Genomic DNA, 15,241 nt, shown 5'->3' on the forward strand with positions numbered 1-15,241 from the left:
ATGACCATCGCCCTTCAGGGGTGATTTCTCACTTTCAATCTCTTTGTCTCTGACTCTGCGAGCACACACCCCCTATAGCAAAAAAAAAAAACTCTCCAAAAAAAAAAAAGAGAGAGAGTTTTAGATTGTCAAGAAGTTGTTCTGGCCTACAGCCCAAGTGGTATTCTGTGTCCTGAGAGTCCCCTAAAAGGACTTCCTCATCTCTTTCCCACCCAGAGCATTCAGCTCCTTTGTCCCTTGTGAGGAACCCCATTCAAAAATACAAATACTTCTCGGGACCAGCAGTTAGCGTAATGGCTATGTCGCTGGACTCCTACGTAGTTGACCACGGTTTGCGTCCCAGACCCGGTGGCTTAAACTCACGCCGGGCACGTGTGCGTGTGTGCCCATGATCCCGAGAGGAGAATGGAGGAGAAGGGATTGCGGCATGGCCATCCCCTCTGGGGGGTGATTTCTCGCTTTCTATCTCTCTGTCTCTCTCTGTCTGTCTTGCAAGCGCACGCGCCCTATAGCAAAAACCTCTCCAAAAAAAAAAATACAAATACTTCTCCAAAGTGTGTCTTACCAAGAAGTATTAATTAACTGAAGTTAGGGGTTTTGCTTTCTCCTGTGATTGTGTTTATTTTTTTACTATTTGATTTTAAGGAACACTATTTTCCACTTTTTAAACTGACATATTCTAAGGCCAATAGGTGGTGTAGTGGTTAAGGCGCTGGACTCCCACATGGCCGACTCTGGTTCGAGTTCCAGACCCAGGGGCTTGAAACTCATTCCAGGCACATGTGCATGTGTGGCCAAAGTCCTGAGATGAGAATGGAGGAGAAGGGTTTGTAGTATAGCCATCTCCTGGTGGAGAGGGATGATTTCTCACTTTCTCTCAGTCTCTGGCTGTGTCTCCAGTGAGCGCATGCACCCTATAGCAAAAATCTTTCCTTCAAAAAACAAAACCTAACATACGTATACCTTCATTTTTAGCCCACATTTTAATGTTGCAGTTCTGTAATTCACATTGACCCTATACTGTATTTGATGAGTTCAGTGAGCAGTTCACCTATCCTGATGCCTTCCTTGGTAGCTATACAGTCACCTCAGAAACCTTTGGAAAGGGTTGGGGTGGGTAGTAAGGTAATTAAGATACGCTTACTATGCTTCTCAGCCATTAGGAGATGACAGTAATTTGGGCCTGCTAGCTCGCTGTCACTGTCAACTGTGCATTGTTTTTGTTTGTTTATTTTGTGAGGTTATTTTTGCTGTTTTTTTTTTTTTTGAGAGGTTTTTGCTATAGGGCACGTGTGCTCGCCAGAAAGAGAGAGAGACAGACAGAGAGCAAGAAATCACCCCCCAGGGGGGATGGCCACGCCACAATCCCTTCTCCTCCATTCTCCTCTTGGGATCTTGAGCACGCACGCACACACATGCACCCAGCATGAGTTTAAGTCACTGGGTCCAGGACTCGAACCGTGGTTGACTACATGGAAGTCCAGCGACATAGCCATTACGCTAACTGCTGGTCCCAACCAGCTGTGCATTGTTTACATACTGACCACACCTGCTCAGCTGCATGTACTAATACCTCGTAAGTCCCATGAAGCAGAATTTCTAACTGTCCAAGGTATGCTAGCTTAGCATTGACTGGCTCTTCTGGGACTTCATTTTGTTTGTAAGTTTTATGTTTATGGGGAGAGCTGATTTAAAAGTGTGCTCTGAATGCTTACAGAAGCATGGATGACCTCAGAAATGTGACTGACTTTGGCATATGAGAGAGACTGAGCTGGTAGTAAATACATTGTATATTTTAATTGTGACTTGTCAGTGTTCAACTAACTTTTAAAAATAACTAGGACACTATTAACAAACAGCCCATTCAATACCAGTTACGATAGTCTTTGGATACTCTTTTAAAGTATTACTAGCACTGAATTAATTTGCTAACATGAACTTATTATTTCTTTTTCAAAGCTACAGGTTTGGTCTTTTTTGTCTTTTAGGTTTTGCACGGAATCTTTCAGAGGGCAATAATGCTAATTATACAGAGTATGTGGCCACCAGATGGTATAGGTCCCCAGAACTCTTACTTGGGTGAGTATCATCCCAAAATAGAATGACACTCACACATTGACTGATTCTATACCATTGGCTTTGGGATTATCTGTGGAAGATAAAAACTTCAGTTAATTAACCATAGAGGTTATATATTGTATTGTAGAACTACCTAAAAACTTAACGGTATGAAAGAAGCACCATTTTATTTGCCTTTGATTCTTAGTGTTAGAAGACTCAATAATTGGAGTTCTGCTGACCTCTTGGCCCATGTAGCTACATTCAGCTGGCAGGTGGTCATCTGGGGGCTGGTTTAGGGGCCTCAGCTGGAGCAGATCATCTCTCCTCCAGGGGGTCTCCTCCTTCAGCAGGCTAGTCTGAGTTTTCTTGTGAGATAGAGGGAGAATTCCATGTAGCAAGAGAGTAAGCCCCAAGTCAAGGCTTCTTTTCAAGCCTCTGTTTGCATGGTTTTTGCTTCATTGGCTGAAGCATGTTACATGGCCAAGCCCTGATTCATGGCATACAGAAATAAATCCCACCATTTGATGGGAGAAGAGGCAGGCCACATTACGAAGTGCCATATGTACAGAAATGGAAGGAATTATGCACTCTTTTCTGCATTAAGAATGTGAATGTCTGGGGTCTGGCAGGTGGCATGGTGGTTAACGGCACTGAATTCCCACAAGGCTGACCATGGTTTTAGTCCTGTACCTGGCAGCTGGCTTTTTTACTTTCCCTCTCTCACTCTCACTCTGTCCATCTCTGATCAAATTAAAAATAAAGTTAAAACTTTTTTTTAAAGTGAATGTCTGAAAAAAAATTTAAAAAGGTGAATGTCCCAGAGTTTGACATTCTGGCTTATCTGTTATTTGATTGATTGACTGATCCATTCATTCAATAAACACTTATCAAATATGTCTCATGTCCAGCCACTTTGCTGGACACATGGGGTAGATATTGAGCCTGTTGCATTTTTCTCCTGAAAAATGTAAGTCCTGTTTGATGATGAATGACTGTTCAAGCTATTGGGTTGTCATGACAGAAGTCATGAGGAAAGTCATGATGCATTTGTGGATAGAAAAATACATCATGACTTTCCTGACAACCTAGTAGGGCACTCACGCCTTTTCTCAGCAACACCTACACCGCTACTCACTACTCATCCTTCTACTTCCAGTGCTATTTCATTCATCTGTTAATATCAGCACAAAGTCTTATGAGAAGGGTCTTCTCTTCTTTTTCATACATTTTTACTTTTAGAGCCTAGGATGGAGCTTTATCTCCAGCACATAGTTTTTTTTTTTTTATGAGAAATTTTTGTTATAGGGCATGTGAGAAACAGGGACAGAAAGTGAGAAATCACCCCCCCCTCCCCCAGGGGAATGGCCATGTCACAATCTCTTCTCTTCCATTTTCCTCCTGGGGATTTGGACACACAGGCACACACACGCGGCTTGAGTTTCAAGCCACCAGGTCCAGGATACGGACCACAGTCGACCATGTGGGTGGGTGTACAGATCCTTAACAACTATGCCACCTGCTGGCCCCTACAGTTTTCTTAAGAATTTTCTGCCTAGTTTTTTTTTTTCCTTCTCTAGACTGTGCTTCCTTTTTCATGACCACTGAAGAATGGAGAAGAAAGGCACACTAGACAAATAAGATTAGAAATAGTGGTGATGATGACAAGTGTACAAATTGTAGGTTTTATCTCTTTTATAGTGTGCCATATGTGTATCTGGGGAACATGAGAACGTAATTTTTTTTAAATACTTTTATACAATGGCAACGTAAGTTCGCGGAATTCTCCTGAGGAGCATGGTGTCTGTGTGCGCAAGCTACTGATGAGGGTTTCTTCATTCCCCAGTGTCTACCGGTCATCTGGTGGGAATTCTTGATTCAGTGATGACCTAGAGCCTATAAAAATTACTGTCATCAGTTATCAAAGGTTTACTTTTTTTCTTAATCAAAAGCTTGTTTTATGTTGAGAAGAAAAATGATGGTTAATCACTGTATTAGCTTTTTTGCCTGTATGGACAGAGTTAGAATTTCTGTGCTCATTTTTCATCTTGGGTTTAAGGTTGATTTTATTCATGTCACTCTGTATTTTTTCTTCTGTGTACCTTTCTGGACTTACTGGAATACATCAGCCATTTTCTTTTGAGGATGAATTTTCCGGCCACTATTTACCGGTGAAGAAATTAGTATGAAGTAGTTCATTCATAGAACCATCATCCCAGGCCTCCAGTATGGTGGAAGGACTGGCTATACTGTGGTTTTGTCTTTTAAGGTTGCCCCAAGGATGCCAGCTGGTGGCATGATGGTTTGGGAGGCAGGATGCCATATGGCCAGCTTTGCAGTTTGAGTCCTAGACCTGGTGGCTTGAGAAACATGCTGAGCTTTTGTGTGTGCCCAAAATCCTGAAAGGAGGGACGAATGGAGGAGAAAGGGTTGTAGGGAGACCATTCGGGGGGGGGGATGCATTCTCCCTCTCTCTCTGTTTCTTTCTGGCAAGCACATGTACCCTCTGTACCCTCTGGCAAATTGAGGGGGTGGGGAAGGGTGTGCCCAAGGAGTTCATTCTGAGAATGGCCTTACTGTGAACCTTCAGATACGACAGGAAAACGGACATTTGGTTTAGAGATGTGTGATAGCTGTCAGAGGGAGATGGGGATAGTGCACCTGTTTGGAGCTGAATGGAATATTGCTGATTAAGTGGTGGTCAAGTGTTAGTTGAAGAATCATCGTATTTGTATAAAAATTCCTCTTTAAATCTGTTAATATTTGGTTATACATTAAGAATTTAGACTTTTCTACATTCTCAAAGCTGTCCTTAGCATTCAAAATAGTTCTAGCTGTATAAATTATTCAAATCAGATGACGGAATTAAAATAGCTTGTAGTGGGTATGTGGAAATTTTCCATAGGTTTCTCCATATAGCACTATGGAGCAGGTTTTCTCTCTCTCAGTCAGAGATGAAGGAAAGACCAGTATCCCTCCCTCCCCTAACAAGCTGCCAGGAAAATCTAAATGTCATTTCTTTATAAGGTTTTAAGGTTTGGGGGAAAAACTGAGACAAATGAAATACCGACTTCTTGTTGCAATGATTTAGTAGCCTAGAAACATGTTTCGTATAGTATGAACAGTGCTTTAGATTAAGAGTTTTGTATTACTCTTATATCATTATGGCATTTTAGATTATATTCCATCTTCTTTTTCAAATACTCTAGTTTGGCTTTTCCTGCTTAAAGCACGGATTATTTATATTTGAAAATTTTAAAAAGCAATAAAACTTAAAAAGATTTTTTCCTAATCTGCCATAAATAATTTAATTTAAGGCAGTCGATACTGGTATAGATATAAAGCTATCTGGGCAATATCCAGATTTTCATGTACAGCATCCAGTTGTTAATAACAGCAACAGTCTGAAAGCCCTTTGGTAAACTCAGACTATAGAAGAAAGCTCTAAATCCTTAAGTAAACTGAAAAAAAAAACCATTTTGAATGAAATAGCTATCATAAAGTCTTATATACACTGGGTCCAGATATATTCTAATAAGTAATAAAATAGTGCTTAGAACAACCTTATCTTAGAAATTGTATTCTAACTATTCAGAGGTTAAATAATATTCATTGTTTGATAAGACACATTTTAATAAGCTAAACAAAAAACTTAGTGAGATGTAACTTTTCTGCAGTTGGAAAGGTTAAAAAAAAAGAAATGACTTAGTAAATACATTTCTTTTTTTAAATCATTATTTAATTTAATTTTATTTATTTTAATTTGACCAGAGAGGAACAGAGAGAGTAAGAGGAAGTGAGAAAGCAAGCTGCCAGGTCCGGAACTTGAACCATGGTCAGCCATGTGGGTGTGCAGCACCCTTAACCACCATGCCACCTGCTGACCCCAGTAAATATATTTCTTGGAAGCATTTCATTCCTCCAGGAAGCAATGTCTCATCAGACATGTACACCATATTGGGGCTTATTAAGCTGTCCGCGTTCAATATATACTCACATGTGAATATATTCAAACCAGTGTATCCTAACTAAATAGTTACTAAAATGATGGCTTTATTATTTTAGGCTTATTCACTTGTATTCTGCATTTTTATTTGGAATCCATAATTCATTTTTTCCCAGCCTCACTTTTTTCCACATGGCACTTTTCTGTTCCTTACATATGTAAATAGGCTTTAAGTCATGAATTGGTAAAAAAATAAATTGGAAATTGTTACAAGATTATATTTGTTCAGTTGCCAAAATGATCTCTCTTTTTGCCTTTCAGCGCTCCCTATGGAAAGTCCGTAGACATGTGGTCAGTAGGCTGCATTCTTGGGGAGCTTAGCGATGGACAGCCTTTATTTCCTGGAGAAAGCGAAATTGACCAACTTTTTACTATTCAGAAGGTGCTAGGCCCACTTCCGTCTGAACAGATGAAGCTCTTCTACAGTAATCCTCGTTTCCACGGGCTCCGGGTAAGAGGTTTTGCTAAAACCCAGAATGGAATCAACACTGCAGTATTTCTATCATTGTTCATCATACAATGGAATGTTAAGCTAGCCTTTGAGTGCCATTCCCTTTCCCATGACGATGTTTATAATCCCCACCATCATATTTTATTTCTGAGTCTTAAATAGTATTTGTGAAGTTTTAAAAATAGTCAGAATTTGAAAGTGGGAGCTGATAGTGATTTTTTTCCCCTAATTTGTAAGTTCTAAATTTTCAAAATCTGTTTCAGCATGTACATTATTATATTCACCTTAGAATGTTTCTTTATCCAGAGTACTAAGCATTTCCCCAAAGATATAAAATGTATGAACTGCTTCTGCTTATTTGAGCAAACGCATTGGTGGTGACTCCGGGAAGGTCATGAATACTTGCATTCCAAAGATTCAGAGGTTCTAACCCCAACAGATGTTTCTTGTCTGTTGACAGTGCGACATCAAGTCTCCCCCGAACTTCATCTCCCCACCTCTTCCTTTCTGTCTCTTACATGTGTAATTCCCAAACGGTGTTATCTTGCTGCTGGCAAAGCCCTGGGTTGTTTTTTTTTTCTTTGCTTCCCCAGACCTCAGCTCATTTCCTTTCGGAGAGCCACTGCTCACACCTGGGTGCCCAGCAAGGCCCCAGCTCCTGCTAGGCTCAGTGAATGTGGGCGGAAGGAAAGAACAGAGGCTACACTGTCGGTTGCTTTCACAGTCACTCTTTCTTCTCCTTCCTGCTTTCTCTCTCTCTTCCAAAGCTGTCTGAATTACCACAGGCAAGTTTTTCTTTTCCCTTGGTACTTTTGCTTTTGTAAGCCAAAAATGAGCCCAATCGTGACCATTGCTGAGGGTGCAAATAGCATGTGGTTCAGCACACCCTTAACCACCATGCCACCTGCTGACCCCAGTAAATATATTTCTTGGAAGCATTTCATTCCTCCAGGAAGCAATGTCTCATCAGACATGTACACCATATTGGGGCTTATTAAGCTGTCCGCGTTCAATATATACTCACATGTGAATATATTCAAACCAGTGTATCCTAACTAAATAGTTACTAAAATGATGGCTTTATTATTTTAGGCTTATTCACTTGTATTCTGCATTTTTATTTGGAATCCATAATTCATTTTTTCCCAGCCTCACTTTTTTCCACATGGCACTTTTCAATTCCTTACATATGTAAATAGGCTTTAAGTCATGAATTGGTAAAAAAATAAATTGGAAATTGTTACAAGATTATATTTGTTCAGTTGCCAAAATGATCTCTCTTTTTGCCTTTCAGCGCTCCCTATGGAAAGTCCGTAGACATGTGGTCAGTAGGCTGCATTCTTGGGGAGCTTAGCGATGGACAGCCTTTATTTCCTGGAGAAAGCGAAATTGACCAACTTTTTACTATTCAGAAGGTGCTAGGCCCACTTCCGTCTGAACAGATGAAGCTCTTCTACAGTAATCCTCGTTTCCACGGGCTCCGGGTAAGAGGTTTTGCTAAAACCCAGAATGGAATCAACACTGCAGTATTTCTATCATTGTTCATCATACAATGGAATGTTAAGCTAGCCTTTGAGTGCCATTCCCTTTCCCATGACGATGTTTATAATCCCCACCATCATATTTTATTTCTGAGTCTTAAATAGTATTTGTGAAGTTTTAAAAATAGTCAGAATTTGAAAGTGGGAGCTGATAGTGATTTTTTTCCCCTAATTTGTAAGTTCTAAATTTTCAAAATCTGTTTCAGCATGTACATTATTATATTCACCTTAGAATGTTTCTTTATCCAGAGTACTAAGCATTTCCCCAAAGATATAAAATGTATGAACTGCTTCTGCTTATTTGAGCAAACGCATTGGTGGTGACTCCGGGAAGGTCATGAATACTTGCATTCCCAAGATTCAGAGGTTCTAAACCCCAACAGATGTTTCTTGTCTGTTGACAGTGCGACATCAAGTCTCCCCCGAACTTCATCTCCCCACCTCTTCCTTTCTGTCTCTTACATGTGTAATTCCCAAACGGTGTTATCTTGCTGCTGGCAAAGCCCTGGGTTGTTTTTTTTTTCTTTGCTTCCCCAGACCTCAGCTCATTTCCTTTCGGAGAGCCACTGCTCACACCTGGGTGCCCAGCAAGGCCCCAGCTCCTGCTAGGCTCAGTGAATGTGGGCGGAAGGAAAGAACAGAGGCTACACTGTCGGTTGCTTTCACAGTCACTCTTTCTTCTCCTTCCTGCTTTCTCTCTCTCTTCCAAAGCTGTCTGAATTACCACAGGCAAGTTTTTCTTTTCCCTTGGTACTTTTGCTTTTGTAAGCCAAAAATGAGCCCAATCGTGACCATTGCTGAGGGTGCAACAGCAGGTTGGTTCGGTAGTTATCAAACATTTGTCACAGTAGATGCTGAAAACATGACGATAAATAGGACTTGCCTTCAGTCTAGCAGAAAGGACTATCCCATCTATTATATTCGGAAGTAAAGTGAACCATAATTAATGAATTCCTGTTTCACTGAGAATCAATGCACACTCCTTGTCATAGCCTGTGAGCCCTTCCCTGATAGGGCCCTTCTGGCTCCCTGACCTCACGTCATGCCTCATGCATTCCCCACCCCTCCCTCTCCAAATTTCCAGCACACTTGGCCTTTCTTACTCTTTGACTTCCATAAACATTCCAAGGACCCAGCGCTAGGTGCTTCCCTTCCATGGCCTCCTTTAACTCTGTCCATCCCATATCAAAGAATGCCCCCCTTTCCAATGAACCTCCCCCACCTCCTTCCTCGTCTGTCTCCTTAGCACTTTCCTTTATTCTATCATAGCACTTTGCACGATACGGAAGTCTTTCTCTGTTTCTTTACTTGTTAATTATTAGTTAATTCTCCTCCACTAGACACCAGTTCCCCAAGGGCGAAGTCATGTTTTACGGCTGTATGTCCAAGCATTTAACAGAGACCCTGGCACCTCCAGCAGCACTCACTCTGTACCTTAGTTGCTGATGGAAGCATCTGAGCCATCAGCACTCATGCTCCGTAGGATTTCCCTGCTCTCTGTCTCCAATGCTGCTTTCAGCCTTGTCATCTCTGCCCGGACTGTTCCCAGCTATTCCCAGGCCATCGCTCCAACTTCCTCTCTTCAGTCTTTTCACAGTTCTCAGCCACACGTTTAACCCTGTCCTCCTTCTGTTTAAAGCCCTCCACAGGATTGCCAGTAAATGTTATGCTCCTTAGGGTAACATTAAAAACTCCTCGCTCTTAGCCTGCAGACCTTTCCCACCTCCCACCCCGTGGTCTTCAGTCACTCTCAACCTCTCACCTTTCCCTTGGCATTTGCTTCTTAGCCTGCATTTCCGTTTCTGTAATGCTCCCAACATTCACACCATTTCCTTTTCCTCCTTCCCCTCTGGTCCCTTCCTCCTCTTGACTCAGGCCACCAAATAAAGCCCTTCTAGACTATTCCAGGCAAAAGGGCGACTCCTCCTTCTGAGCTCCTGTAGCAGTCTACAGGTCGTATTTCTTTCCTAGTACTCATTGCATTCTCTTTGAAGTAGCTCTTTGCAAATGTGTGTTCTCACTGAGCTAATGAAGTCCTGGAGGAAACAAACCTTTACGTTCACATTATGTTAGCAGCATGCCTAGAATATAATGCCTACGAGGTTGAATATGTTCATTGAGTGAATATCTGACCTCCGAATTTTTATACTAACTGCTGGAACATTAAGCTTCGCCTACGGGCTGACTTGTTCTTGGCTTTGTGCCGGATTCTCTGAAGAGAATATAGACAGATATGATATAGTACCTGGTCTCGATGCGTTACAAGCTAGGGCCAGCCTGTGCCATTAAGGCTGCTAGATTCCCCATGGCTGACTGCGCAGTTTGAGTCCTGGACCTGGTGGCTGGAAAAACACACTGCGCCTATGTGCAGGTGTGTCCAAAATCCCGAAAGAAGGAAGAAATGGAGAAGGGATTGCTGTGTGGCCGTTTCTCATGGGTGGTGCTTTCTCGCTTTCCCTTTCTCACTCACTGTCTCTCTGGTGAGTGCACATGCCCTCTAGCAAAAGTTAAAAGAAAAATTACAAGTGAGTTGAAAAAAATTAAGACTTTCTATCATCCATGAAATAATTAGAAAATAATACGATTTATAAGAAAATGTAGTATATGAGGCATCTTTGAAAAGCTCATGGAAACTGCATATTTTATAAAAACTATGTATAGATTTGAATTCTTCTTTGCACCAAAATATACTTGTACTTCAATTCCATTTTTCATATACCAATGAAATGTCACTCCTGGAAATAGTAAAGGAGAGGGTGTCTGGTAGCATAAGATCGATCTCATAAGCAAAATGTTCATCAAAATGTAATGGAATAGGGTCTTTCACCTCAGCGTGATAGATGTCTCTTTTGGGGCTAATACTAATGCTCCAACAATATCAAAAGGAACCTCTTTACCTCCCTTAGGAGAGGTACCTTAGGTTTACGAAGAATGTGGTTTGGATCACAGGCTTAAGCACAAACATTCTTTCTATTGCTTTTTTCTCTTTTTTCTTTTTTTTCTGAGAGGTTTTTGCTATAGGGCACGTGCGCTCGCCAGAAAGAGAGAGACAGAGAGATAGAAAGTGAGAAATCACCCCACAGGAAGGATGGCCACGCTGCAATCCCTTCTCCTCCATTCTCCTCGGGATCTTGGGCACACACGCACACGCGCCCTGCGTGAGTTTAAGCCACCGGGTCTGGGACTCGAACCACGGATGGCTACACGGGAGTTCAACAACATTATACTAACTGCTGGTCCCTGTATTGCTTTTTAATTATATAACTTGCTTTGACCCAATTTGAATTATCTCATCATTACCTTCCAAGTCTCTAAAGTAATAATACTTAACATTCCTTGCCCAGTATCAATTCTCTTAGAAATCAGTATTAGGCTGTTGCCTGTGCATCTGTGTTCAGTTCATGTTATTTCTTCTACTTCTGCTGTCTGGGGGGGGTGCTGTCCTTTCTCTGCCCTTACGTTTTTCCTTGAAAATCCAGTTCAAACATATAGATACGGTAGAGAGTGCATTCGTGCAAGAGAGAAACACCCTTGGCAGGGTCTTGTTGTGCTGTGATCCCCTCCCCCCAGTCTTCCATCTCCTCAGGATCCCGGGCACCCCTGGGTGTGTATGCAGCATGTTTTCAACCCAACCCTGGGATCTGAACCCATGGTCATCCGTGTGGCTTCCAGCCATCAGGGCACTTGCATGGCCCCTGCGCCAACAGTGGCTGACCTCCAGTTCAGAAAATACTTACAGCTTCTTTCTTCTACAGCTGCAAACCCCCCATGTCTCTTCTTTTACTGAACTTGATTTAAAATCTACTACTGCCCAAGTTTAGCACTAATTGCTTTCCCAACCGGATAGTAGATTCCAAAGGAGCAAGGTTTAGGTCAGACCAGATTCTGTCTCTTGCTGTACTAAGTACAGGGTGGGATGTCATCATCACCATCCCTTAAATACCTCGTTTGTAGTTTGACTACATCGTCGGTCTTCCCATCCATTTATTCTGGATGTTTAGGGATTCCAGTGCTTGGAAATGCTCTCATGTTGGTATGAAGGGAATACACCTTGAAAGCAAAGTAGCCTTCCCATTTGGTGGGGGTACCTGGCATCGGCCTCCACCAGTCAGATCAGCCAGTGCTTTAATATTCCCTGAGACACTGCAGAATGTGAGCTGGCAGAGGAAAGGACAGAACATCGAAATAAACTTGAGCCCTTTCTCTCTCTTTATTTTAAAATGTATTTGTTAATCTAAGAGCCTATGTTTGTCTTATTCTAACAAAAGGAAGGGTGTGGAAAACAGGTTGCTAGGAGTATATATTGGGTTGTTTGAAATATGGTGACATATTTTTCTATGCAGAACTGTCATGACTTGTCTGACAATCCAGTAAAAAGCACAACAGGACATTTGTCTGGAGTCACTGTTTTTTTACTTTCGTGACCTTTCAAGTGCTGGCCTCTTACTGCCTTTTTCTCTTTTTATATTTCTCTACTTTCAGAAATAAATGATATGTTCTTGTGGAACAGGTATACGAATTCTATGTGATGTCTTATATCCCTTCTGCTAGCCCCCCTGTTACTGTCAGTAATTACAGATCGTCAGTACAAGCAAATTCTGTGTCCATTGTATCACAACTGCATTGCAGATTTACCCAGTATGCCGTATAAACAGACTTTCCAATTCTTATATTTTACTTTCTTTTACATGCCTCAGTATTGTCTGCATAGACTGAAGTATCATCTTTTTTTTTTTTTTTTGAGAGGTTTTTGCTATAGGGCGCATGTGCTCATCAGAAAGACAGAGAGAGACAGAGAGACAGAAAGCGAGAAATCACCCCCCAGGGGGAATGGCCACACCGCAATCCCTTCTCCTCTATTCTCCTCTCTGGATCTTGGGCACGCACGCACACGCACCTGGCGTGAGTTTAAGCCACCGGGTCCAGGACTCGAGCTGCGGTCGACTACATGAGAATTCTGCGACATAGCCATTATGCTAACTGCTAGTCCCATGAAGTATCATCTTTCACTAGGACTTTGCCTATGACTTAAAACTCAGTCCTGTTCATCAATACCTAAAATGCATAGACAACAGTAATGTACGCACATACGGATCGGACTCAAATTGGCACTAGGGCAAGTCTTCTGCCCACCGTCTCCCTGCAGCACTCAGGCACAGGCTCACCCATTCCCTTCCCCGCACTGGGCACTGACGTTCTTGTCCTGTTGTTCTTGTCGTTCTTCCAGTTTCCAGCTGTTAACCATCCTCAGTCACTGGAAAGAAGATACCTTGGAATTTTAAATAGTGTTTTACTTGACCTAATGAAGGTAAGACAAGTTGACATTGTGTGTATAAAATGCCTTTGGTTTGTAGATTCTCCTGTCGGAGAAGTCATGATGCATTTTTGCATAGAGAAACAGAAAACATAAGTCATGACTTTTCTGACAACCCAATACATGTAGCCGTAACTGGCTTTGATGGATTCAGTGTCTTGTTCGTAGATGGGTAATGGTGAACAGTGGGAGGCTGTGTCATGTTAAAAGGCACATGATTTATTTCACATTGCAACATGATCTGGAATTGTCACAGCCCATCTAGATAGGACCAGGTAATCCTTAAATCACTTTTCTAAAATGGACAGAATAATGACCATCTGTTAGCATTCAAGAGCTGCTCAAGTAAAGTTCTAAAACAAATCTTACATATTGAAAGAAAAAACAGCTTTCTTTTAATGTGACATAGATGTGTGCTCCCCCCCCCCAAATAGTCTGTACAGATTTGGTCAGGGAGCCTAACTCATCTCTGTTTTTAATTTGCCCTTGGCCTCTTCTCTCCCAGACAGATGGTTCTTTTTGGCTCTTTAGAGGTGTCAGGGTCATTGCTATTCTAGATGCCTGAGGACTCTCCCTCAGGGTGTCCCCTCACCCCTCAGCAGTCTTCCTGCTCTGGACTACTCCGCATATCTTTATTCAAGTTGTTCTTCCCTAACAGCCAGCCAGCCTGCCCCTCAAGTAAGAACTGTTTTTCATGGTTCTCCAGCTTTTGTTGCAGCCAGCCAGTGCATAGGCAAGCATGGGTCGTTTGATAGTAGACCTTCAAAACACACTTGGTAATGGATCGATTTTATTGTATGCCCATTTAGTCAGCTGTCAGAATCAGCACAGTTACACTGTGCACAGAGCCTTTAACGGGCCTACTTAGCACAGCTGGAAATTGCCGAACTGCATTCTCAGAACTTTGCTGTGCCTTAAGCTGTGTTAATCTGTGTTCCCAGGAATTCAGTGTAAATAGGTGTGGGGGTGGAGGTGGGGGTGGGGGCGTGGCCTTTGGGAAAGGCCACATACCATATAACCTTTTGTAGAGATTCACAATATTCATTAACCTATAAAGGCTTTCAGAAGTCTTAGAGTAAAGAAGCATTTCTGTCTTACTCAACATTTCCCAAATTTAATTAAATACTGAACACTGTTTTTTTTAAAAAAAAAAAACTCTCAAGCACTAGTGTTCTTTTGAACACATATTGAGAAATGCTACCCCACAAAGGAATCCTCAAAGCTCTTTCACCTTAATTATGCATAAATTATCATTTCAATCAGTTGAATTTTGGCAGTACACTCTTTGACCCAGTCAATACTTACTGATCAGGGCCTTGATTTTTGATAACTATTAAAATGTAAATAGAATCAAGTAGAAAAGTGGGATTAAATGCAATGTCATATTTTCTGCCTTTCTCTTTCTTTCTTTCTTTTTTTAGTTAAAAATAATTGAAGCTTTTGTTGAATCATTACCGAGTAGTATAATTACCAAGCCCAGTGTGGTGCCTGATTAAAAGCTAGCACATGAGGCTGGATGGTGACACAGCAGTAAAATGTGATGCTTTGCAAGGCTGACCCACACGGGCAGGTTCTGGGTTCACATACAGAGACCTCCCTGAGTAGACCAGGCATGTGCATGCCCATGATCTAGGGCTGGCTGGAGGTGGATAGTGGCATCAAGACCATTTTAGGGATGCCATCTCTCTCTTGCTCATGGAAGAAATAATTTTTTGAAAATAAGAAAAGAAAGTGGGGCCAGTGGGTGGTGTGGTGATTAAGACGCTGGACACCCACGTGCACCCAGCAGCTTAAAAATCATGCTGGGCACACGTTTGTGTCGACGGAAAAATATAACCAACTGTAAAATTAATAATTAATAATTAATGCGG

At 41.8% G+C, this 15,241-nt stretch overlaps 1 protein-coding gene across 1 annotated transcript in view; it reads left to right on the top strand.

The window, feature by feature from the left end:
• Positions 1-15,241, top strand: part of CDKL5 (cyclin dependent kinase like 5) — a 143,212-nt gene that overhangs the window by 86,522 nt on the left and 41,449 nt on the right. Inside the window, 3 exon segments of the mRNA XM_027775474.1 lie at positions 1,989-2,079; positions 6,326-6,515; positions 13,284-13,364. Of these exon segments, the coding sequence (XP_027631275.1) occupies positions 1,989-2,079; positions 6,326-6,515; positions 13,284-13,364 (362 nt within the window).

The sequence above is a fragment of the Tupaia chinensis genome, unplaced genomic scaffold (assembly GCF_000334495.1).
Source record: "Tupaia chinensis unplaced genomic scaffold, TupChi_1.0 Scaffold000567_1, whole genome shotgun sequence".
Classification (NCBI taxonomy): domain Eukaryota; kingdom Metazoa; phylum Chordata; class Mammalia; order Scandentia; family Tupaiidae; genus Tupaia; species Tupaia belangeri.